The sequence below is a fragment of the Apaloderma vittatum genome, unplaced genomic scaffold (assembly GCF_000703405.1).
Source record: "Apaloderma vittatum isolate BGI_N311 unplaced genomic scaffold, ASM70340v1 scaffold22478, whole genome shotgun sequence".
Classification (NCBI taxonomy): domain Eukaryota; kingdom Metazoa; phylum Chordata; class Aves; order Trogoniformes; family Trogonidae; genus Apaloderma; species Apaloderma vittatum.
In genome coordinates, this window is record NW_009729348.1 from 1 (window position 1) to 26,291 (window position 26,291).

General features: G+C 47.1%; 1 protein-coding gene across 1 annotated transcript; it reads left to right on the forward strand.

Annotated features, from left to right (window-relative positions):
• The first annotated feature begins 508 nt into the window (after positions 1-508).
• ARL3 (ADP-ribosylation factor-like 3) lies at positions 509-25,978 on the forward strand. The gene is made up of 6 exons (XM_009874415.1): positions 509-610; positions 9,180-9,323; positions 10,469-10,585; positions 15,032-15,082; positions 17,060-17,245; positions 25,810-25,978. Exons 1-6 carry the CDS (start codon positions 509-511, stop codon positions 25,855-25,857), a joined length of 648 nt encoding a protein of 215 aa, XP_009872717.1. The 3' UTR covers positions 25,858-25,978.
• Positions 25,979-26,291: the final 313 nt, after the last annotated feature.

Genomic DNA, 26,291 nt, shown 5'->3' on the forward strand with positions numbered 1-26,291 from the left:
GCTGCCCAGAGAGGTTGTGGAGTCTCCCTCCCTGGAGACATTCAAAACCTGCCAGGATGCAACCCTGTGTAATGTGCTCTAGGCGATCCTGCTTTAGCCAGGGAGTTGGACTAGATGATCTATGGAGGTCCGTTCTAACTGATCATGCTGTGGTTCTGTGATCCAGTCAGGTGTGGGGGCCTGAGTCTATGGGAGTTGGAGACACCCAGCCAAAGGGATGCCACTAAGGCTGGGGACAGTGTGAATTTCAGGCCTCCAGCAGTGGGAGACTGGTGTCCTTTCAGGAGCTGGAGGCTATGGGAGACCAGGAGAAGGGGGTTGAGTGAGGTCCTGGCAGAGGCTGGGAGGCTTGAGCATGTTACGGGGCCAGGGGCCTCCATTGAGATAGGATCACCCTGCCTGGAGTTGATGCAGTCAAGGTATGGAAGGCATAATGGAGGGTTGGGTTCTCGGGAAGGTTGGGGAGCAGAAGAGCAGTGGCCCACTTGGCCTGAGGAAGGAAAGAGCAATGGAGGTGCCTGGTGAGGATGGAGGACAGTGTTCAGGGATTGACAGTGGAGAGCCTGGGAGCATGTGCGACTATGAAGGGACACTGGATAATGTAGCCAAGGTGAGAAGGGGCCGTCCCTAGGCTTGAATCCTGGCTCTAGGAGTTGAGGGAGCTATGGCAAAGCTTGCTGAGGTAGAAGGGCTGGTTGTTGATAAACAGCCTTGGAACGGGACTTCAGTCATGGCAGAGAAAGCCTGGACGAAGGGGTTGGGTGTTCAGGGATGGACAGGACTGAGGTGTGCTGCTCAGAGACTGAAAGAAACCTGCCAGTTGGGTGGGCTAGACAGTCTGGTGAGTCACTGGGAAAGCTCAGTCAACATTGGCTCACTAGGGTAGTTTGTTGCAATGTTGTGTGTTCTGGGGGTTTATGCTGGGGCTGGGGAGATGAGGGACAGCCTGAGCTGGAAAAAAGAGAAAAGAATACACTGTGTGAAGAGAATACACTGTGTGACCTCCACTGGAAGTGGATTTTTGATGCTGATAAGAGAACAGGGCCAGGGAGGAAAGAAGTGTTCAAAGGGAGAAATTAATTGTTTGACAGGGAGCAGTGTGGACTGAAGAGAGGAATTGGGCTCTTGGGTGCTGCAAAAGACCTGGTTAGGAATAAAGGGCAATGCCGGGAGGGTGGCAGGGTGGTGAAGGCGTAGCGTAGGGTTGGGATAAAGTTGGATGATGGACTGAGGTGCTGGAAGAAACTTGAGTTTAGGTGCCAGAGTAGTTGGGGTGGGACAAGTGGGATGCTGGTGGAGTCCAGCAAGGACTGGAGGGAAAGGTTTGGGGCTGCTGGCTGAGGGGTCGTAAGAGAGCTGCGGTTGGTCAGGGAGCTGCTGCTGAGGATGCCCTGCATGCAGAGAGAACAGGCAGAAAGAAATAGCAATAGGGAAAAAGCTTTCCCAAGGGCAAAGCCGTGTTTTGATCAGGAGTCCTCTGGACACGAGCTGGATTCATGCGGGAGGAAACATAAGCAAGAGCAGCTCCTCATCCTCAGTGGGTTAATTCTGGCTGCATCCCCACCTGCTGGGCCACAGAGAAAGAGATTGAGATAAGGCCTGTGGGATCTGCTCTATTTTAGATCAGTTGATGATGGAGCATGTCACACCAGACACTGAAGCCATCACAGGATGGACATGTGCTGTAAAGATGAGGGCAGCTGCCTCCAGCAGTGCAGTGCTTTGTGGGACACATTTGGCCTGCAGCTGCTGCTGGCCAAATCTGCTCTTCTGTCTTGTGATGTCCCGATAAGCTGGTGTAGTCTGGGATCTGGCTGCTGTTATCCAAGCGTTTTGTGTGTGGAGAGGGCGAACTGGGTGTTTTCCAGTGTTCATGTTATTTGATACAACATTTTACTGCCTCTTTGTCTATTTGCCATTTCTGGGAGTTGTTTTTTGAATTGTAGCCTCTCAGGCAGGGTGGGTGAAGCTTTGGGGTGCCTGGTGGACTGGCTGTGCTGGGCAGAGGACTGCAGAGCACTGCCCTGTCTCTCTAGGTTCTCAACTTTCACTAAAACACAGTAAAGTCCTTAGCAGCAGAAACCCTGAAACACCAGGAAATATATCTAAAGCAGCTATGGCAGCCTGGGGGTGTGGGTCAGTAGTCAGAAATGATCCAGAGAGCTTGATGTAACAATTTACTGCTTGTCATCTGAGCCGTGGTAGCTGCCTGTGAGCATGTTTCTGGCATGTCATGATTGCATTGGAAAATGCTTAAACCCCGTTCAAGGACTGCTTGCTTCAACTCCAATGATAAGAGGGTTAATGCTGAGATTTAAATTATTTCAGTGATCGCCCAAGTGAGTAAGTACAGAAGGGAAGTGTCTCCTTCTGCAGAGCATATCAGCATTTCTCACGAATGTGGAGCAGGGGGCTGGAAGGTCATGGGTGGAGCACGGAGGGAAAGATGAGCCATAAAACTCCGTAGCATGAGGGATGTGTTGCGCTGGAGTCACTGGCGCTGTTAAGCACATCTGTGGTGGGCGCACCACAAGGGCGAAGGGAGGCTGCAACGTGAAAGGTTATGCTGCTTTCCAAAGTTTGGGAAATGCTGTGTGAGGCAGAGCTTGTGGGCTTCCTTGTGACTGTAATAACAATCTTTACGGAGTGAGATGGTGCATTATTGATAGGTGGTGGGGCCAGAGGATGGCCAGTGTTTTTCTGAAACTGTTGACTGAAGATGACATCATCGTGTCAAAACCAGGGTTGTCAAAGCGTGGTCCCGTTTTACAGTTGGAAACTGAGGAAACTGAGTCACAGAGTATCTAGCTGACACTGGGCAGATCTGGTGGAGAGGATGAAATACCAACACAGCTGAATGTGATGCATCTTTCTCCTGGTTTTGGGCTCATGTTTCTAGCAAACCCAGTGTCTATCTATAGTCTGCTTGTAGGTTTACCTAGTACCTAGAATTTCTTTCTGTTGTCCCTCATTGTTTGGCAGTAAGGTGCTATTTACAATGGCCCCATTTAAAAAAAAAACACAACCTTTTGAGAGCTCTAATAGTACCTCGCTGCTTTAGTTGTCCAGTACAGTTTGATGTCATGGTTTTGGTGTATTTTACCGATTGCTGAGATGTTGATATGAGAAACTACTTGCCCGTAGGACAGCAAGTAGTTTCATACCAGCAACTTGCCAAGACTTTAAAGTTCTGAAACCACACAAAGACTGCTGACGTTGCCCAGTGCTGGGCATCATCAGCTCTTCTGTGCACATCAGCTCTTCTCTTGCTAAAACCAGAGGAGTTTTATTTTAATTGCAAAAAGGAGGATTCATGCTGGTATTGGTTAATATACCAAACAAGAAAGTGCTGTGTGACCTCTTTGACAGAAAACTATGTTAGTAGGTTTGAACAAGGTAAAACTCTGTAGGTGACCCGACTCCATTAAATTTTGAATTTCAATACAGGAAAGAAAGTCTGCATTGAATGACACCATATGGTGGAGACATGCAGCAAAGCAAATGATTTTTTGGGAGTTTTGCCAGAGTAAGAAGTATTGAATAAACTGTGCTCAATAGATTAATTTACTTCGGTTGTATTTTGAAAAAGACTGGGTGATTTTATGACCATTAGTGACATTTGCAGTTCTGCAACCGAAGATAAAGGTAATCAAACGTCATTCTTCAGGGCAGCAGCTAATCAGTGCAGTTGTCAGGAAGGACTCCCCTCCTCCAGCTCTGCGTGTGCAGGATTGCACCCTGGATGACAAATGTGGCCTCAAATACCCACTGATGAAGGCAGGATATTTGGCTCAACTAAGCCCCTCGTCCCTCCCATGGCAGCTTCTCCCACATGACTTTCTGAAACCATCACATGCACCCTCTATCTTTAACTTCCTCTTCAGAAATGGTGAACTGCTACCAAACTGCTTAATTAAAGTAAATTGAGGGGCAGAGCTGCACTAGGTGCTGTGCGGGCAGAACACAGAGATGGCCCCTGTGCCGTGGAAATACGGTCGGTCTGAGGTGAGAGATAACCAAGTGATATGAGTAAGGAGAATCCAAGACAGGTTTGAACTTGGCATGTTCACCACCTAAACCTCATCAAGGATGGTAGGTGTGGCAGAGAAGGAATTAGCGGGAGAACCACAGGGTTTTATGGATGTTTTGTGAAGTTTCTCCCACGGTTGTTAGGAAAGGCACAAAGGTTTGAGAATGGAGCTCGGCAGGGATGAGCTGCGGGGAGATACGAGCTGTCACCTCCAAGGCAGACACGTGTGGCTGGGAAGGGCCTTAAGGGTGAAGGCAAGTGACTCACGGTTACAGCAGTGGCAAGAAGGTGTCTGTGCAGGGGTGCAGAGATGGGGGAAATGCGGTCGCAGCGGTGGGCTGCAGTGCTGAGTTTTGTGGCTGTATTGCATCTCGGTGAATTGATTTGATTCTAGCTAAATATCCACATCTAGTGGATAAGCGATTGCTGGTGTCTGAGGGTGGTTTTACTTTAAATTCATTATCTAAGCTTTGTGGCTAATAAAGCTAAACAGAATACATTTACTTCTCTTTCCTAATAGGAAGCAACTGTTCTCTGCAGTGGCTTGTGGACCGTGCTTTATCCTTGCCCTGTGTATCCAGCCCTTAGTACAAGGGGAAATTGTTTTTTCCATTATGGCTTTATACTGCCAATCTGATACAATATTTAAACAGATTATCTCAATGCTCTGTTTGTCCCAAACCAATTTTTGCTTTGGCCTATAAAGTGAATCTTCCTTTCGGCGGCTTCTGTGGTACAGGATGTAGTTACATGCATCAACTAGTTCAAAAGACCCATATAGAGCATGGATTTAAAGCTGAATAAACCCACAAAACCCTTAGCTAGGACTATAAATGTCACTGTATTTTTATATATGTCTGTATTATTTTTTTAAGAGAATAGGATTACTGCATACAGCTATAACTGAAAGTCCTTTGATAATTCGGTGGGTATTTTAAACCTAGCAATGATATACTTTCATAAAACCACACATCCCTGTTTTCTGAAGGATGCTGAGAAGATGGTTGACTTTGCTTTCATGCTCAATGTGTTTATGAGTGCTCTTGCTCATTTATTTGCATCTCTGAATTTAATGCCCCACTCTGATTTCACGGTAATTGTTAGAGGTCTTTTTTTTTTTTTTGTATATCCCCACTCACTGTCTGGAAAATGCAGTCTCCTCCTTGCTGACCCCATCAGTCTGTCTCCACATGGTGCTTGTAAAGAAAACCCTCTCCACCAAGGACAAAGATGTTTTTTAACCAAGCCAATCTGATATAAAACATAGTTTGCTTAACCCAGAGGCGACCAAGGAGCGGGTGTTGGCTGACTGTGCTCAGCCTTGAGTTGCTCCATGTGGCTGCCCTTCTCCAAAGGCTGCACGTGCTGCCACGCTGTGCTGTTCGTTATCTGAACAGCATCTGCAGTTCCCTTCTCTCTTACAGATGCCGCAGTCTGCTTAGTTTTGTGCAAATGACACACTGCCCTTATACTCCCGTGAGTCGTCTCTGCAGCTCCTCAGCCAGCTAACGTCTCTGCTATCTCACACGAGGCACATCGCGCTCCCCGCCCTGGACACCCCAGTGAGCCAGTGCCGCTGGCCTGGCTGCCATGCTGGCATTCGGGGCATCCTCCCTCCTTGCTGTAGGTTAAGTCACAGCATCAAGACATTTGTTTGCTGGCCTGTTGCTTCTGCGTATCCTCTTTGCACCAAATCTTTCCGTTTCATGCCTCTGTATCTTACACCTCCAATCAATGCTTTCTGACTCTCATCAGCCCAAGTTAGTGTTGTGTTCGCAAGCAGGGAAGTGCTGGTCCATCACTGTGTGTGCAGTAAGGGCTACTTGTCCCACATAGTGATGGCATGCAGCAGGGAGCTTGGCTGAGTTATTTTTTCCAGTCTACTAAGCTGTCAGGAAATGCTTTCTGTCTTCCTAGCCAGTGTACTCATAAGGCCAATTTAAGAAAAAGTAAAAAAGTGTTAGACCCTCATCTGTGCATGGCTTTTCTTAATCTTAAATCTTCCATAAGTAGAGGGACAATGCTGGGTGCAAGTTTAAAATAATATTTACAAAATAGTAACCAATACTATTATTTGGCTCTTGATTTAACTTCTGTATACAGACTGTGTAACCTGTGCTAGCAGCTACTGAAATAAAGTCCACTTCTCTATGTTGGCTTGCTTGTCTTCTAGCCTTTTAAATCAGCTTACTTTATACCTTAGAGAATACTTTTATTTCTATATATATCCTCTCTTCTATTGGCTACCCCAGATAATCCTGTGATCAGCCATGCAGCAGTGTCACTTGAGTAGAATATGGAACGATGCTGATCGTTTTCTCATAGGCTGTCATACTAGCCCAGAAATAGCATCCATCTACAATGGGAGAAGCTCTATTAACATTTACAACTATTCCTCTTCCCAACCCCTGAGAATTGCTCCGTGGTAGATAAGCAACGCTTTGTAATACACTTCTTTGCACTCAGTATTTTGGAGTTGAATTCTGAAATGTAAAGGCTCCTAATCCTGATCTGCTTTGGGATGCACAGCTCTGCTCTTAGCAAGTGGTGCTGTGAATAGGATTAGCATTTCAACAGCTGCTTTTTTTAACTGTGAGCAATAAACTAAAATAATAGGGCCTGATTCAGAGCTCTGTGAAGTCGGCAGTAGTACTTTGGCTAGTGTGTGTTGGCTTCGGGTCAGGCCCATAAGAATGGGAAATTCAGCGTTTCCTTGGAAAGGAGGGAAATGTGTGAATTTTAGAGTTCCTGCTCCTGTGGGGTCTGTCCTCACCGAGCTGAAATCCATGGATTTACAAGCCAAAAAACACAGCCGTAAATTTGACGGCAGGTGAAAAGAAAATGTGTTGCTAGTCATGCAGTTAAAACTTGTGGTTTTTAATGATGTCAAGGGCATTTAGGACAGGCATGTAAACAAGTAAACATTAGAGGTATTTCTGTCACTGTTCCTTCTCTCCTCCCTCAGACATGTGGAAGTACAGATCATCATTGGGGCAGAATGCGGGTCAGGCACCACGGCTGGGGAGATGAGCTTTTGGGTTGGGAGGGCTTGCAGGGACTGGCTGCACTGAACACAGCCCTTCAAATTCCTTAGCTACAGGCCCATGGGCGAGAGCCAGCTGTGAGCGTCTGGCCCTCGGGGCTCAGCATGTGATGTTACAGGCCTGTACGCTTGCACTAAAAGCGGTTTGGGGATTTACTGTGCCTGTACTGGGCAGGCACCCTCTACCAAGCAGAGCCCATTCCTGATTAACAGCTCTTGAGGGGGGCCTGGATTCACATTTTTTTTAACCAGCCTGTTCATGAAATAGGTGATACCCTGAGCCTGGTTTTATCAGGGTCTAAGACTGCAGTTTTGCTGTTCCTTGCACAGGCACTGAATTTCTGAACCTCAGCTTTCCACAGTGTTTTTTAAAAGCTCAGCAACAGTGGCAACCCTGCGATTTTCTACAGGTATACTTCAAACCCAGATTTAATAATTTCCTTCTCCCTTTCTTAGAATCATAGAATCATCGTGCATGTATTTTGAGCCGTGTCTGGTATTTAAATGGAAAACCAGTAAGTTACTTGCAAATCAAAAATGTGTAGGGGGTGGATTGACTCTGGCATGCATTTGAACCTCAGTGTGTTTTCATCCTGTGTTATTGAAAGCTCTGGCACTGTGACGTGTAGCGCCATGTCCTTTCCAAAATGCTCCCTACCTGGAGTGGTGTATTGAGTGGCTGAAGGCAGTGGTTTCCAGATGGCTGAGCGGGATCTGTACAGGATTTGGCAGAAGGGTGCTGCTACAGATGGAGGGCACGTTGCAGCGGTGACACTTGCACCACATCTCGCAGCTCTTTATCTTGAGGACAGGTTTCAGATTGCTGTGATGCGGAGGGGATCAGGAGCAACCTTCACAGCGCAAGTAGTCCTTGGCTCCCAGCAAGTAGTTCCTCACAGCAACAAAGCACTTCATAACATTTAACTGATTCACCCTTGTAGGTCGACAAGAAGCATTGTCTCTAATTTTGCAAATGGGAGAACAAAAAAGCTTGAGAGATGGGCCCCTGTGGGCCCAGGTTGGTGCAGATACTTGAACTATGTTCACGGCTCAGGGTCTTAGTGACCTTCAACATGGGAATTATCTGGGAGAGACCGAGCAGGAGTCCTGAGAGCTCCAGAAAGGGCTCTAGGTGTATTCCTCTCCCAGATTTGCTGAGACAAATTATTTGCAAGAGCATCTGTGTCCTCAGGCTGGGCGTCATGGTGTGCACTGCTCAGGCTTCAACAAGTGGTCCCTGCCAAGCAGGGAGGTGCATGGGCTCACAGCCTGCTCCTGTGTCTTCAGTTGCAATTGCCCCTCTCCTGTGGGCTGGGCAGCAAGAGGCAGGTAGAATTGGGGTGATTTGCATCTCTTGGTTACGTGCCAGCATCCAGAATATTTTTCCAGCTGTTACAGAGAAGTGTGGGTCTCTGAGTGGTGGCCCTGACAAAAGCTTGGGTGTGCTACTGTAATGTGCACAGCTGTAAATGAGCTGACCTGCATATTCTGTTTCCTAATCCTGAGTGATACTGTCAGCTCAGAGAGCTGAGCCTGGCTAATGACTGAAATCCACTGTGCTTTTCTTAGCAAGCATGTGTGGTGATCTGAGATAGTTGTTAAGTGCTACATCCTGAGAATCAGAACTGCACGTGCCCCATGGGTCCAGCATGTTTTAGACAGATAAACGGGGTTTGAGATGATCAGGGAGTTACTATGAAAAGAACTGATGTCAGGTACATAGTAACCTGCAGTTAACTAGGAGGGAGATTAAATTAATGGGGGTTTCCCTCTGATAAAGATAATGAGGAGCTCGCAAGGACTTGGTTTGCAGCTCCTACACGATATGTGTAGGCACTGTCTTTCTGGCACAGGGAATGCCAAACAGCTGCGTGACAAGAGCAGTGCAGCCAGTGGTGCACCCCACTGAGTTACATTTGTGCTGTCTGAGACCTTGTCGATACTCTCTGAGATGAAGGAGTTGAAGGGAGGAGTAGAAGAGGAAATGGGGACTGCAGGAAGGGGTTCAAGGTGCCCTGGGATCCTCATTTCAGGGAGGAGGGCATGGCATGGTGGGAGGAAAGACTCAGAGGGAAATAACAGCTATCATCTCTCCTGTGGATTTAGGGTTTACTGTCAATCCTGCGTAAACTGAAAAGCACCCCAGACCAGGAGGTGAGAATCCTCCTCTTGGGACTGGATAATGCAGGCAAGACTACACTCCTGAAGCAGCTGGCATCTGAGGACATCAGCCACATCACACCAACACAGGTGAGGAAGGCCTCTCGCTGCCCAAGGCACTTCTTGTGGTCCCACCTGCCTTATTGTACAAAGAACTAATGATTCAGCAGAATATTTCAGTGAAAGGATGAGCAACTGGAGCCTGGTCCACCAGTAAGTTTGTGTATTTTCTTCATAAGAGGAGGCTCCCTAAAGGAGCCTAAGAGCATCAGGCCAGATCTGTCACGTAACGCAGAAGTGGATGAGCGCCATGGAATTCTGCAGAAAACTGTTGGGTCATGCTAGGGTTGCACGGATGAGACTTTGTTCCTGTTGTCCTTGCCAAACAGGGTACATGGACAAGGGATGCTGCAGCACTGGGCAAGCCCCTGTCTCCTTGCATCCTTCACTCAGCCAGCTCCAAGGATCCTGCATGTTCCAACTCTTTCTCTCTGATGCCTCAGGTCCCCTTTCTTTGAGCCTCGAGGTTGGGGAAAGGGATGTCTCCCATCAGAAGCACTGCAGCATCACTCCTGTGTTGACCAGAGGAGGTTGCTAGAGAGCTATAGGAGCAGCTTCCCCCCACCCTGGAGCTGCCTCCCGAAGCTCCCAGCCCCAACACCCCGATTCCAAGCCCCCGTCCCCTGGATGGTGTGGCAACGTTGCCAGTCCACACCACATCCTGTTTTTCTACTTGAATGCCCTTTCAATTGGTGCTCTAATTGATGAAATGGACTCTTCAGACGTGCAGCTGTTGCTCTTTTAAGCCTGGCATTAGCTGTGTCGTGTCGAATTGAGCCGAGACCTCTGGCTTCGCGTTAGCTGGGACTCTCTACTCGGCTTTCACAAGCTCAGCCCTGCTTCTCACAGCACCGTTGTTTTCTCCTTATCTGCAGCTCTCCCACCTCTTCCTGCACCCACCCTGCTGAGTCCTTGCAGGGCAGTAACGGCATCATACGTCTTTGTAGCCATGACAGCGTCAACCCTTGACCCAAGAACACCAGCAAACTGATAGTTTGGCAGCTGTGTTCACTTTTGCCAGTGCCTCTTCCCCAGCCGATCCATCTTAGTGGCTGCCCAGCCCATCTCGCTGCATGTTGCAGACACAGGATATATAAGGTGTTAGTGTCTGCTTATGTACATTATCCAGCCATTCAGGTCTATGCTCCATATGACTTTGTTCCTGCTCTTTCCAGGGCTTTAACATCAAAAGCGTGCAGTCTCAAGGCTTCAAGCTGAACGTATGGGACATAGGCGGACAGAGGAAGATCAGGCCATACTGGAGGAACTATTTTGAAAACACTGATATCCTTGTGAGTATTGGCTGCAGTTGAATACTATGTTCATGCAATGGCTTTCCAAGGTCTCAGACAGAAATTCAGGAAAAATACTGTAATGTCCCAGTCCTCAGCAACACCACTGCCATTGTAGCAGTTATTCCGAGTGAAATGGCAAGATTGGTTGGGTGCAGTAAGAAAAATACAGTGATGTTTAGAGAAATCATTCAGTTTACTTTCACAGGATGGTGCTGGTTACAACCAGTTCCTTTCCTCTCATTTCCTTCAAATGAAAGAACATTGATAACTTGTATCTTTCCCATCTATAGCTCCTTTCACTGGGGACTCTGGAGGCCTGTCACAGAGATTAGTAACTTAAGCCTCATGTAGAAGTAGGTCAGTGCGGTATCATTTTTTTATCATTGGGGAAACTGAGGAACACCAGAATTAAACACAATGCCTGGCATCAAGTAGGAAAGCTCCTGGCTGAGGGACAAAGACAGACCCCTTGTCTTTTCCCTTGGTCCTTTAATCATAAGACTGCCCTTTAATGTTTGTGACATCTTACCTGCAGTTACCTTACAATTAGCGACAGATGACTACAGTTATATTTACAACACAGGACCTTTTTGTTTCCATGCCAGAGCACCTTACTCTGGGACCCTCCAAGTGCTGCCCCAGCTAGTTTCAAAGGGTACCTCTAACATGCAGCCACCTGTGCCAGGATGAAGGCAGGCTGGGGGCTCCAGGCCTCTCCCCACCCCAAGCAATATTGCCTGTGGGAGCAAAGAAGAAGCAAGGCCTGCAGGCCTTACATAGGAAAGTGGGAAGCTCTCTGAGAAAGATGCCCTTCATCCCTCCTGTCACACACACATGCTCACTAACATGTCAGGAGCTTCAGTGCACTTCCACAGAAGGATCAGAGCAACTAGGAATAGGACTCGCTGCTCCAAGGCTCTCATCAGGGTCCTGAAGGGCCTGGCTGTGCCTGCAGATTTAGAATGCATTGTGCAAATTAAGCTGTTACTTAAATGAGACTAATAAATCTTCAGTAATGTCTTGTGTACATCACCCTTTTTCAGCCTTAATTTGAAACCTGATGTTTGAGGGCTGCTGCCACCGCATGAACACAGTTGGTTGCTTTTTGCAAAAAGGTGCGATCTTCCTAGGGGAAAGATTGGGATTTGAGAAACTAACAGGATACACTTCGCATGCTCCTCTGTGGCCATCAAGAAGGGAGACACGGCATGGCTGGGAAGTGGCTGTCCCAATGAGTCCAAGCTCTGCAGCTGTATGTGGTGAGGAGGCAGTAGGTGTGCAAATGAAAGTCAATACTGCAAAGCAGCGTGAAGGGATCTCTGCCGGCTGTGGCAGGTGCTCAGGCTGCAGAGACTGCACAACCTAAAACAATTATCTGGAAGACTCTGCTGGCAGAGGCGGTGAGTTACCCCAGCCTGTGGCTGCAGAAATAAAGAGGAATTTGAAGACTGAAGGAGATTAAAGCAGTTGTTTTCCGTGCCCTCCTCCCACCCCAGCTAAAGCAGTGCACAGAGAAAACTCTTCTTCTCATACAAGTCAGAAAGCAGTAGATAGAATCAGTTTAGTGGAAGCAGCAGTGTGAATTCAGAGGGCCCTGAGTTTCCCTGCCTGCACTCCATGCTGACACCCACTCCCAAACTGGGAGCTGTTGGCCTGTTAGTGCAACGTTTTACTGTGTCCATACACACCAAAACTGGGATCAAGTATATGCAGATGACTGTCTTCTGCCAACCCTCACCCTGTTTTAGCCAATTTAACCCTCTGACAAACCTGGTTTAGGTTGTGAATCTGCAAATTGAGCCAATTTATCCCTCATATTATTTCTTCAGTCAAGTCCCACCACTTGCAGTTTCTACCCAGCCCACTTACTCTAGGTTTTGTTTTGGCATGTTGCTCAAAGGAGGCACCCAGCTTTATGGGATTCCCCCCCACCTCCCCTCCAAGCTCAGTTTCTCCAACATGGTGTACTTGACAGCTGTTCGAACTGTTTAACTGCGCTACCAAGCGCCACAGCCAGAAACAGGCTCTTATATGGTCCTGGCCATCAAAGGAAGGTGGAGATGAGATACACTACAGTTCCCAGGACTCCCTGCTTCTATATGCTCCTAAACTACATTGCACAAAGCAGAAAGGACCCTGTAAAGAGTATTAAAAAGCAGGAAGTGATTGCAAATTCAAATCCATGCAGGTGCCTTTGAATGAGAGCTTGGTCTTGCATCACACACCTGTGATATTTGGAAGCTTAACCCAGGCAAATAAGGTGTGGATATCTGGCTGATTGCGTATTCAGACAGGCACCTGCAGCTATTTGGCACAGTGCTCTCTGGTTTGGAAGCAGGCACTCCGCACATACTTTACCCTATCTGCGCTGTGCTTTTGTGGCTTTTGCCCCGAGCGCTGTTGTCTCCAATTCTCGTCTTGCAAAATAGCTCCCTAGCGAGCAACCAAGTGGTGCAGGAGAAAGCCTGGCTGGTTGGGACTCAAAGCAATTCCCTGACAATTAGAGAAGCACCGTAATATGGGAGGGGCCGCCTTTCAGTTGAAAAGTAGCACTTCACTATTGCGTTTGTATGTTGCTAAGCTTCCCCGAGATACCCTGAAGGAGGACAGCTGACAGTCCAGTTTCACCCCAGAGCACAACTGCCAGCCCTGCAGCTCCTTCCTTTCTTTCAGTCCGTGTTTCCTACCCCAAAGGGGACTCGCAGGGGCGCGGATGCTTGGGAGGGGCAGAGAGAAATGGGTGTAGCTGATGCAGCGTTGGTGCATGTGCTTGGGATCAGATCGTGGGGAGAGGCTGTGTGTCACACCATGCCCACGGGCCTTGCCTCATCACATGGCACCAAGGGCACACACTGCTGACGCATCCCCACGCAGCTGCATCCAGCCCTGCTGCCTGCCCCCCCAGCCTCTGTCAGCCTGTGTCAACCCAGCCCTGGGAGAACCACAGACCCCAAGTGATCAGCAGAGAGGTCTGTGAGGTCACTGGGTTACCTCCTCAGGCCTGGCATACAGATACTGCTGCTGCATGTTTGGTCCCAGCTCAAGCAACCCCTAACACTGCTCATTGAGGGAGTGCCTACTATTTCATAAATACTGCTGCCAGAGAACTTCCTCCCCCTACAATTTGGTCAAAATTCTCCTGGAAGCATGGAATCTTGTGCTGAGACTGCCTGCAAGGATGCCATTTATCTTGATGGCGGGGTGCTGTGCTCATCTATTCCCTGAAAACCAGGCTGACACTTGCTCCCTGTAAGCCAACAAAGAGCATGCAGATGACATGCTAGCAGCTTCAATTACTGCTGATGGGGAATGGCAGGGACTGGAAGCAAAATGCTCAGTGTTTGTCACCAGTCCTGTCCCTATCTGCTGTCCCAGCGCCCTTCTCCTTCAAAAACCTTCCTGTACCAAGTAATGGAAGAGGGATGCTGAGCTATTCCCGCCTGACTGTTACACTGAGGTTCCCCATTTCTTGATACCTGTGCACTCTGAACTGCAGTAGCATTGCTAGGGAGAGGAGGGTGACTGGAATTACTAACTGTGTATTTAGGAGGACCTTCAAGGAACCTTTTAGCCTGTGCAGACCTAGAGCTGCCTTTGCTAAGAAGGCTCATTTGCATGGAAATAAGCATGTGCCATGCTGCTTGGAGTGTGTGGAGACCCCCTCCCAAGGCAGGCAGCCTGTGAGATGGGGCATCCACCCTTCTCCATACCAGAGGACAGGTGTCTGGTTGAGACCTCCTCATGGGCCGTGAGACTTGGTGTCCGGACCCGAGAGGGTGGTAGGTCTCTGCCTTCAGTCTTTGTGAGCCAGCTGCTCCCTATCTTCATCATCCTGGTGGATAAGCTGGCAGCTGAAGTCTCACAGGCTGGATGCAGCCTTCTTCAACCACCTGCTTCAGGAAGTTGCAGTAGGACAACCTAATGGAGAGGAATTCAGTGTCCCCCATACATTCATCTGTCCCCTGAGTGCCACTGTGTGCCTTGATGGCCTACTGAGGCAGTGATGAGTCCTGCTAGAGGACAGCACGGCATAGTCACACCAATGCAGGGCTTGTACATTGTTTGCCAGCGAAAAAACACATCTGGCTCTTCAGGTTTTGCCCTCTTGCGCTCAGCTTCAGCTTGTAAGCCGATCATTTGAAAAGATACTGGACAGTCTTCTGTTCTCAGATAACAGATTCTGTGGAGATGGTGAAAGCATCCCTAGTACTGCCCCCAGCTCCTTTCTAATCCTACCCACATGGCCATCCACCCTTGAAGCTTTAAGAGAGGTGGTTCCTCTCCTTTCTGAACATCATGAAGTTTTGTCAACATTTGCTATAAATAATACCAGGGATCTTTGTGCCCAAAAGCAAAATTATTAGGCTTAGCTCACTTAAGCATGTGGTACTGTGGAAGAGTGTCTTCTGGAAAGAGTAACTTTTCCTCTCGTTTGGTTTTCAGATCTATGTCATTGACAGTGCAGATAGGAAGAGGTTTGAAGAAACAGGTCAGGTAAGTTACTTGTGCCCAGCTTCCTTTGAAGTATCTCGGTGCTTCTGAGTGCCCCTTGCTCACAAAAGTTAGGAAGATGATTTTGTTGTTTATGAGGGAAATTTGCATTTCAAGAGAGACTTGCGTTTCAACATCAATGCAGATTATTTTGGTAGATGTGAAACAAGGAAAATAGGTAGCCTAATTCCATTTAAATAGAACGGTTTTCATTAAAGTTATACAATAATAGCAAACGGAGCCCAATACTGAAAGCAAAAACTTCTCTAAGTCCTTTAAACCTTGCCAAACCAAGACCCGGAGGAATCCTATTTTCTTATTTATAAAGTTGAAATGGAAATCATATTGACTTGATTGTCTTTTGGATGTAATTTAAAAAAAAACAACAACACACCAAAAACAAAACACACTAAAAACTTTGTAACTAGGACTGGCCAGAAAGTAACGTTTCCGTGTTGCAAAGTTTTCATGTTTTGTAACATTCTGTGTTTTAGGATGGAACAAAAAATAGGATTTTTGAACTTTCTTTTTAAAATTCAGAATGTGACAGTGTCCCAAAATAGTTAGCAACAGATCTACCCTCTAGAAATGGGAGATTTAGTTTAAAGCCCTCTGTTCAGTCTGATTTGAAGGAGGTGCTTGTTCTTTCACCTCTCAAATATCATGGACACACCCTAACAGCAGAACTGTTGGTTGTTCTAGGGGTGGGGGGAAATCTTTCCCCTGTTGGAACTATTTCATTTTATATCAATAATTAGATACTCATTGGGCAAAAGAGTGGGAGAGGAAGCAGAAGCTGAGAGCACTTGCCTGAGTCAGGCAGAGTCAGCCTGGATCCCTCATATTTCCACAAACGCTTTTGGTTTCAATAAATCAGCCGTGTCAGATGAAAGACCTATTTTGTTGAAAAATTCCCAGCCAACTCTGTTTATAACTCCATTCCCTCATCCTGGTTTCCAAACCAAACATTGCTTTTGGGGGGATGGAGTCAGATTTCCGCTGCAGTTTAGCATCTCCCCGATGGCACTCATTTAATGCAAAAGTTTCTAGCCAGTGGATCAAAGATGTCAGGACAGTATCTGAGAACACAGGACCCTTCCAGCTAAACAAGGAGCCCACAAGAATCTCGTGTACTCATCTATCTGCAAGGTGAGCAGTCCTTACAGGGTCAAGTTCTGCTGGATTTGTCATATGCTCACATAGGGAAGTGACACTCTCCTTGTTTCACAAGGCCATTGCACGACCCTAGACACAAAGTATTTCAGCCACCATTGATCCACTGCAGGTTCAGATTTGAGCTATTAGAAGTATCTCTTTGAGTCACCCAGTTTTGAATAAACAAACTCATTTCTCAAGATGCCACCCAATGTGTGCTGTGCATGTGGAGCCCAAATCCACCTAGTAAAGTTAATGTAGCTTGTCTTCAGCTAGCCAATGCTTTCAAAAGCATCAGCACTTTCTTGTGGGAGGGGTATTTTCCACTTCAGTGGGGAGAGAAGTCCTCTCCCACACACGTTGCAGTGTATAAAACCTGGAACAAAGCCCTGAAACTCATTACTAGCAAAGACAGCAGGGCTGGTGTCAATGGCTGCTCAGGTACAAATGCCAATCAGGCAATAACTTAAAACAGATTCCTCATACTGCCAATTTACATGGTTTTTTGCTGTTTCATCAGTTTTGGTCTCCTGGGAGCAGGGACTGGTAAAACACAGTTGTAGCCTTTAAGGCGACTGCTAATTTCAGACCAAGATGAAGATTTTTGGAACCTGTAATTGGAAGAAATAGCTTTTGAACCTTGGGCAGAGATGATTGTATACATTTTTGCTCTCTTATAATAAGATCTAGGCTTCACTGGAACACACTCTGCCAACATTTGCCCTAAATATATTTCTAATTAGAGACAACCACTGGTGGTTGAAGGCTTTCTTCCCTTCCCTCTCTCCATCTTCCCCCCACCCCACTCCCTTGTAAATGATATAGGAGCTGGCTGAGCTTTTGGATGAAGAAAAGCTTAGTGGAGTCCCGGTGCTCATATTCGCTAACAAGCAGGATTTGCTGACGGCTGCCCCTGCTTCGGAGATTGCCGAGGGACTGAACCTACACACAATCCGGGACAGAATCTGGCAGATCCAGTCTTGTTCGGCTCTTTCAGGAGAGGGAGTACAGGTGAGGCTCTGGAGAAGGTTTGGTGTGCCAGCAGGCCATCTGTAAGAGATTGTTGTCTGTTGATCTGCAGGGTAGGGCTGGACCAGCTGCCTCATGAAGGAGGGTCGGCACAGCCAAACCCTTGTGGTGCAGCACACAGGGGGTGCATGTCTCATCGTCTGTGCAAAGGGAAGGGGGAGCTGTGGGCCCTTGGGATCTCTCCAGCCCCAGGAAAGGGGAGAGCGATCGCTTCCCCATCTGCGACCCCTTGGCTGGGCCAAATGAAGACACTGATTTATTTTAAAGAGACTACTGTTAGGTTAATCATTTTCACAAAATGAATCATCTTTTACTATTAACCCCTTTGACTGTTACAAGCGTGCACTTTAGAAATCTGATTTACCTTCGCTACTAATGTCATTTGGCGTATTGCTCAACCCAGGCGCCAGAGAGAAACTGATCAATTTTTCTGATCCAGAGAAACAGAGTACATGGGGCAGGGACCACTTCTAATGCCAGCCTGTGGGACAGTAAAAACCCACTGAGAGGGCTGAGCTGTGTTCCTGTGCTAAACTGAAATAGCTGTGTCTTGGGCTCCCGTGCTATAGCCAGTTCCTGCAGCATAGTAACTCTTTGTAATGTAAATGGGACCTAGGTTTGTTTATTTCACTCGTAGGCTTTCCTGAATTAATGAAATATTTGCAGTGCTCGAAGTCTGAGCAGTCAGGACTACTCCCTGCACTGGTATTTAAAGAAACAGAATTATGAAGACATTTTACTGAAACCGCAATGAAGATAAACCTTATTTGCAGATGCAGCAGAGCCCTTCAGGATAGTCAGATCTGGAGCTGAATATGGAGAGTCACAGAAGAAGCCCACAGTACTGAGTGGGCAGCAAAATGGCAGACGCAATTCAGTGTTGACAAGTGCAAAATAACACACAGGAGGAACAACAACCCTAACTATACACATACAATGATGGACTCAAAATTAACTGCCGTTACTCAGAAACAGATCATTGGGAACAGCCAGCTTAGTGCTTATCAAAGGCCAGAGAGCAAAATCAAATGCCAGAGAATTAGCAGAAAGCAAACAAGAAACATCCCAGAAAACATGTCTTGTAGCAGAATAAAGGCATGGTGGGCCCATACCTTGAATGGGACATTCATTTGTGCCCCTGCTCCATTTAAAAGATTTTAGCAGTAGTAGAATCATATAATTCACCACAAAATTAGGTTGAAGGGTGTCAAAGTTTAAGCCTGGGCCAACCACTAAACTCTGACAAATGGTCTCTGTGATCCCCCACCCCCCTCACAGGGGAGGATAACAGGGGAACCAGGGAGAGAGACTTGGAGGTTAAAAAAAACCTTAGACCAGTTTAATAAAAGGAAAAACAATGTTAACAATGAAGATGTCGGACTACATACAGACATATACAAGCATGCAAATATGCTCAGAGTTACAGGATAATATGTTAATACGGGACCCACACCTTCCAGATGTCAACAAGATCCCAAACAGCAAAACAAAAGGTCCCAGACTGGACTCAGCAGCTGCCAAGAGTGCCCAAGCCAGGTCCCAATGATAGCAAAAAAAAAATATAAAACAGCAAAGGAGCCATACCTTTCTCATCCAGGGCAGGGGAAGGTGACCTGTCCCAGCCATCGGTGCTCCGCTGCAGGGTGGAAGCAGGAGGCATGAACAGCAGCAGCCCAGGGAGAGATGAGGATGCTGAGGAGGAGCTGGAGCTGCCCTCCCACAGGCAGCACCCCAGGCCCCGGGGCTGCCCTGATATACGAGCAGGTGGGAAGGAACGCTGTGATGGGTCCATCTGGGACACCTGACCCACTCACCTGCCCACAGGCACAGCTGCCCCCCGTGCCCCAGTCCTGAGAGCTTCCATCCTGGGGCTCTCAAACCAGGACACTTCGTGGTTCTGGGATTCCCTCCCTTGACATCCAGGGAGGGGATGCGAGCCTGGATGGACCGTTGGCCTTACCCCGGACACCAGTTCTTCTGACTTAAAATGCGTAACCTGATGTTTAGACCTAAACACAGCAGCTGGTGTCCTCCAAAGGGCCTTTGTGTGGTTAGCTAAGGGACAAATGCAGCTGTGCTCCAGCCAGTCTTGCGAAAGGCGGCAACTCAAATCTTTGTTTGGAAGTTGTGGTGGTAGAGGGAAATGCAGTCCACAATGGCAGAGTACGTTCAAGTCCAAAGGAATGCAATCAAGAAAGCGAGGCTGTAATTGCCCCTGCAGCCGCAAAGGGGCAACGAAGTGGCAGATGAAGTTCAGGGGTGTGTGTTGGATGTGGAAGAACTTAGTGACAGAATGTGGCACTTTCCATTTGTGAGCTTTGAAAAATGCCTTCTTCTCAAGCAGATCTGTGGGCTCTCTGGGGTGGGCTGCAACACTTCTTCCTTGGTAGTGCCTTCTTACTGTGCCTTCTCCTCAAAGTACAGTGCATCCCTATACATTCAGTAGAGTAAGCAGCCAATACCCTCTACTGGGGCAATGAAATCTGCTTCTGCATTCACTTCCAGAAAACATGAGACAAGTAAAAGTATTTGCAGGCCTCATATTTTGTTCGTCATGCCTATCTAGACAAATTAATTTAAATGCAGGCCAGATAACATCCTGCTTTGTTGTCCACAGTCTCATTGCCCTAAATACTGCAGTGTATTCCATAAATTATTATTGCAGAAAGGTCGGGGAAGTCAAAAACTCTCTACTACTTATAGAAAAAGAGCTCCTATCTTTCTATTCTGCCGTAACTCCGGCCCTGTCAAATCAGGCAGCAAGAATGCCAACCTCTCCTCTTCCTTGGAAATTCATTGAGCAAAATGGTTTGGGAGAGATGACTTTTAAACTAAAGCTGGGTTAGCCCAGGAGGAAACATCACCTTCAGTCCTGGCACTTGAAAGAGAGATCAAAACGCTCAAAATTTAGAAGAATCAAAGAAGAATTTATTTAAAGAGTAAGAAAGATGTTTCTGAGGATCGTGGTACGCTGTCTCTACCAGTGGCTCTGAACAGGAGCACTCTAAGTGTAGTTAAATCTGAGGTCACTGCTTTAAGGACTTCTTTGAGAAATGACAATGAGTGACAACAAAATAAATGAAGATGTGGAAGCATCAAGTATTCAGAATGAAAACCAAGGAGTGAGGACGCTGTCGCTGCTGATGGAATATATATTAGCTAGAGTAAAATTGGAGACGTTGCTGGCAGATTTTGCAAAGAAGAGTGGTGGCATATCTAGTACTGAGTACACGTGAGAGCAGAGTTCCTAGGGGAAGATTTTTGTGGTAGCTTGAAGGGAGAGAAATGAGCAAAGATAAATAATGCCAATACATGAAGGAGAAATAGTTTGAAGGTCATTTAATTAGTTTAGCTGCTCGCACCATGGTGTATAGAATTGGGTAGTTAAGACTGGGGATTTCAAGGTTAATGAGATTAGATTATGGTTAATAGAATGATATAAATTTGGAGAATTTAACTATTATTTGAAATGGGTTATTTAATAAAACTGTTAATTAAGGAGGGAATCCATATTGTCATCTTCTTTTTTTAAAATTAACCGTTGGGAGACTCTGGAAACGGGGCCCAGCAATGTCCTGGGTAAACTCAGAAGAGAGGTGACTAGGTTAACTGGAAACCCCGCGTAGTGTCCTCTGGACACCGGCTGGTAGCCCCTGATAGGGCAGCTGAAGACTTCATTACATCCTGACTGTAACCGTGGGCAGCACTTGGGTTGTTAATCAGCCTTCCTGCTGCCCTTGAGGGAGGAGCAGCATCCCTCATGCTTAGACGCTTTTTCAAGCAAATTGTTTGCTTGAGTCTGATTTTGTCCTTCAGCCCTGGTTGGGAAAGCGGGGGAGCCTTTTCTCCCCGCCGCAGCCACTTGGGCTCTGCCTCTGGGGTAGGGTCCTGCCCTGGCTTACACCAAGACCCTTGCACAGGACACAGCAAGCGACGGACGTGATCACTAGTATCGGCAGAGAAACCAAAGGGCACCATTGCCTCATGATGGCTCTCTGGTGCCACACAGGCTTTCTTGGGTTTGTGTTTTGTGACCAGTTCTCCAGCTGTAGTACCTGCCGTTCAAAAACTATGTATGTTCCACGCTGGCCAGCTGGGTGGAGTGAAAGCAGGCAGGACTCCTCTGCTTTGCAGCCTGTCCACTTGCTGGAGGTGTTTTTTCGGGGCCAGGGTGAGTATTAACCACAGCTCAAGGCTTTGGACCTGTTGGTGCTCTACAGCTTGTTTATTATCTGAAGCAAAAGTCTGCGATCAAGGCAGCAGGAGCTCAGCCTGCCCCGAGGAATCAGCCTCCAGAGCGATGCTGCAGCATATTGTGTCCGGAGTCTCCCAAGTGTAATGGCCCCCTGGAGACCATTAAAAGCCAGTGGAACTGCAAGTAGCCACTAAACTTCCCTAATTTATGCCAGAGCTGGTCTGGCCTAAAGGACTGTGGGAAGGGCTGAGCCACTTTCTCTTCCCTGGCTATTTCAGCCCAGCTGAGAACAAAGCCCAGGACCTAAGTTTTGCTGATGCTGTGATTCAGCCCTTTCCTGAGGGCAGGATTCAGAACAGGACACCCTGGCAATGTTGTATCCTCAGAGCTAGGTCTCATCTTAAAGATGTCTTAGCCAGGCCAGGCTAGATGGGGATCTTCCACATCTTAACAAGGTTCTAGGCCTGCTTGTAAATGTGATGCAAACCCAATTTTGATGACTGCAGCTCTCCTGGGGTGGCCAGAGCCGCTGCTTATTGACAAAAAGCAACCGTGTTTCCAGATTACAAGGCAAAGTCTTAAAAGTCACCCTTTTAAGAAGGGTGAGGACGGAGCCTACAGTGCTGCATCAGGGATGCAAGGTCTCAGAGGACAGAAGAAAATCTTGCACCCGGGCAAAAAACAATAGATAATGTACTGGCAGGAGCCTGGAAAAGCCAGCGTGTGCAATGACTGGAGGTGCAAAGATACGACAGATAATGAAGGCACAGTCCTAGCTGCGCAGAGGAACAACAAAGTGACAGTTAAAATAACGCATACCAAAAATGCTAGAGATGGAGAATTTTGCACTTGCCTGACCCAATTTGTTATGGCAGACAGAGGATTACATGAAAGGATTAAGCTTTGCTGTCCTTAAGGTCACCTTAGGGGTCACAAGTTTGTGGCCTTGCATGATCCCTGGCTTGCAGGGGAGCAGAAACAGAGAGGCTTTTTACGGGGTGGAAAGGACTAGTTCGCTGTGTTTGAAGTCAGATTACTTCACTTCCAAAACCACAAAGCTGATAATGCAGAGAATGAGCAAGCAGTGGGCTAGTCTCAAGCAGGACTTTTTATTTCTCCCAGGGAAGGCTCTGCCAGTCCTTTCCCGAAGGGCGCTAGAGTACAACTTCCTTGGCACAGTAGCAGATGCGACTGCAACAAGGCAGGGTTGTGCCAAGCAGCATTTCTCTGCAAGGAGCGTTATCCTCTTCCCTGGAGTTCTCTCTCTTTGCTTTGGTAAAGTTTACTAGCTGCTTGTCAAGGAGCTAAGAGAGGCAAAGCTTAGAGTTCTGAAATATTTCCCTGGCTACGTTTTCCCAGGGTTGACTTGAGGCTGGAATACTAATATTGTATCTGTCTCCATCCTCAGAGTACCTGCCACTGTCTCTGTGTCTCAACAAAGCAGCACAAGGACACCTATCAAGATCTAAATGTTACTGTAGGGATTGTACTTTCTGCACAGAGCCATCTTTTAAGCATGCAGATACAGGGGCACAGCAGTAGTGACAAAGGACAACAACAGTTGGCTCCTTGTGGACTTGACTCTTTCAAGAACCGTTTCTTCTTTCCCGTGTGCTTTCCCCATATCAGCAGTTTCCCTGCATTTCTCTATCTTCCCATCCCTCTGTCCTGCTTCAAACCTTAGGTAGAAAACCTGCAAACATACCTTTTGGGGTTTTTTTGTTTTCCATTGCACCTGCTGTTCTCCAGATCCTTTGGGGATGCTGCAGAACGCACGTCCCCTGAGAAAGCTGCACCAGAAGCTACAGCTGTAGCTGTGGTGTGGCTGAGGATGAGGAAGGTGTCTTACACATATCTCCTTGATACAACACATAGAACCGAGCATGTTCATTTTCCCTTTATAGCTGTCAGGCAGGGAGATATTTACAATTAAATGTGATTTTCCCTGTCAATTAACTCATGCCAGAAGAGAGATTTTCAAATCTATCCATACTTTAAAAGTTCAGTGACCTACTTACGTATCTCAAGCCTGTTTGGAGTTCACCTTTCCTCTTGCATTTTGCTATGTCATTCTTTTGCCCTCGTTATATGCTTGATGCAGCCAGGCTCCCAGCCATGGTAAATCCCATCATAAAACTCTGCTTTATGACCCTCGCTGTGCTGGTGCTGAGATGGTCACTGTCTTTCCCCTTCCTGTGCTCCCAAAGGACGGCAGGCAGAGTTTTAATCACTGTGAATTCAGGTTGTGGTCAGATTAGGTAGAAGATAGGATGCGTGTTTGTTGTTTTGCAGTGATGTATTGTTTCTGGGATTACTGTGCTGAATAGCAGAGGGTGTCAGCTGATATTTATTACTTTAAGCTGTCTCAGCTGTTCTGGTTCAGCAAATAAACCTACATTCAAAATGAATGAGGAGCTCTGCTTGCCTTGTATGCCATGATGTGTGCAAATGTGATTATTGCTTCCGAGGCAGGGGAAGCTGAAATCATTGTGGGAGCATTTTTAGTTATTTATTTATTTTTACTCTTTGCAGGCAATCATGCAGATTTCTAAAGCACACAATCAAGCCAAAGGCTTGACACCTCTCCTCCTAGCCCTATTGTTAAGTCCTGGCATTCCTCATGCTGGGAATCGCTAGTTCCCTCTCTCTCTAAAGTGATAAGCTTTAAACCACGCTATTGATTGCTTAAGGCATTACATGTTTTACACCTAGGTTATCAGTGTTATTGAAAGGGGAAGACACAAAGCTACTGGGCCTTAAAATGAATCTACCTCTCGTCTTTTCCCATTTGCTCTGAGGATTTCAGACAATTTGTTTTACACTGATCTCTGCTGTGGAGATAAATAAATGAAACTGGAGACACCAACCCTCCCCAAGGTTAGAGTTAGAAGTGTTATTAGTGTAGGGCCTCATGTGCACCCCAGCACAAGCTGGGCTTGCGTATTCTTTATTTAACACAGCAACAAGGGCTGATTTCAGAAGTTGCTGCTCCCCTTCAGATAAGAAGTGTCACATAGCGCAGCTATCAAGGTGAATTGGTATTTTCAAGTGAGAACCTCTCTGCTTCTGATTAAGCCCTGAGGACTCCCTCTCTTCTCTCTTAACTCTTTAGCTCCCACCTTTGTGGCTGAGGGGCGACACAGAGGCATGGCGGTGGGTTGCGGCTCACCCCAGGGGCCTGCCGCGCTGTGCCTTTGGCCGCCTGTCCTTGGGGCACCTGAGGTCCTTGGCAGCCTTTTGGCACTTTGGGGACAAGGGCACAGGAAGCCAGCGACACCATGCTAAGCCCCCGACCACAGGGTCCAAAGGCTCTAGTCTTTCTTAGGGTCTAACTGTCATTGTAATGATCCGAACATGACCATTGAACATAAACCAGTGGAGTATCCCTTCCAGAACTCCAAGGTGACATTTGCCCAATTTCTAGGCACAAAGGTGCACCACTCCCCTCTCATCCACAAATCCCTACTGGCCCTCTGCCTTGAGCCTCCGTGTCGGCAGGGCTACCTCGTAGGCAGGGTGGAAGTAATGGGTTTGCTGGGACACAAATATGAGGAGATGGTGCATCTTGTGCTCCATCGTGCGTGTCTCACAACAGATAAGTGACAGGAGCAGATTAAATGTGTCTTTACCCTTCAGTAGCGTGCCCCATTCTGGGATCTCAGCAAAAAACTCACGACTCAGATAGTCACAGCACAAGTGTTGCCATCCTGCTTGCAGGGGTCAGAGATGTCATGCACGCATTTCTACAGAAATACTTGGAAGAGTGTATCAGGCTCTTAAAACATGACCCCTTCTATTCTCACTGAACGCCTGTGGGACCCCCGAGGGCCCATTTTCTGCGGGGACCCTGAGGAGCGGGGTGCAGGGTCCAGATCCGGTTATTGCAGTGGCTTTCATGGATCATGCAGCTGAGCAGAGAATTAGAGCCATATTCTTAACATGGAGCTGATGTTGTATAACAAACGGCTCCCAAAAATCCCTGTTGTCAAAGATAAGGTGACTTGCCCAAGGTTACACAAATATCTGTAGCCGAACCTGGAACTGAGCCTTCATCTGCCACTGACGTACCTTGACTGCAAAGTGATCCTTCCTCAAAGGACCTACACATAGCGACGTGATGAGATGATGATACTTTTTATGGTCAGATGAAAGGTTTAATAACCTCTGTGTGACAACATATACCGAGGAAGGAGGCATTTATTTTTTTAACCCACAGCAGTTTTGGGTGCTGAGGGCAGGTGGGGGGTAGATTGAGGATGCAGAACGTTGTGCTTGCAGAATGGCGGTTGGATGGGGTTGGGGGAATTCCTTTTGCCTTTGCTTGACTAATGTTACCTTTCTCTGTCTGAAGGACGGCATGAATTGGGTGTGCAAAAATGTCAGTGCTAAGAAGAAATAAAGCGTTCTGAGCTACATGGAAATGGAGGAGCGGTGGGAGCAGAATTCTAGCCTGAAAACACTAATTTGCTGCTTTCTGACCAAATGTTTTTCCATCTGTGCACAGCTACAGCTGTTATAAGGAAAAAAAAAAGAGAGAGAGAGAAAAAAAAGGGAACAACATCAGTTAAAACCTACTGCTGGATTTGGAACTTGACCTGCTCTTTAGTATTGTTTTTATATCCCAATAAAGGAATTATATATTTTTGTCCCTATGCATAAATAGTATTAAATGTCTGATTAGCAAGCAAGTTTGTAAGCAGAAGCAAGACTGTGATTCAGCGTGGAGCAGGAGGAGTGGCGAGTTACTGTAGTTGCTTAGATGCATAGGACTTGCCCTCTATGTGCGAGTTTGTGGTTGCTGAGGACACGCTCAGGTGTCAGTCACAGTTTCCC

Coding starts and splice junctions, on each gene's coding strand:
- ARL3 (XM_009874415.1), top strand. CDS start 509: ATGGAGGTGCCTGGTGAGGATGGAGGACAGTGTTCAGGGATTGACAGT. Junction 9,324..10,468: donor GCCACATCACACCAACACAG/GTGAGGAAGGCC, acceptor TGCTCTTTCCAG/GGCTTTAACATCAAAAGCGT. Junction 15,083..17,059: donor GGTTTGAAGAAACAGGTCAG/GTAAGTTACTTG, acceptor TAAATGATATAG/GAGCTGGCTGAGCTTTTGGA.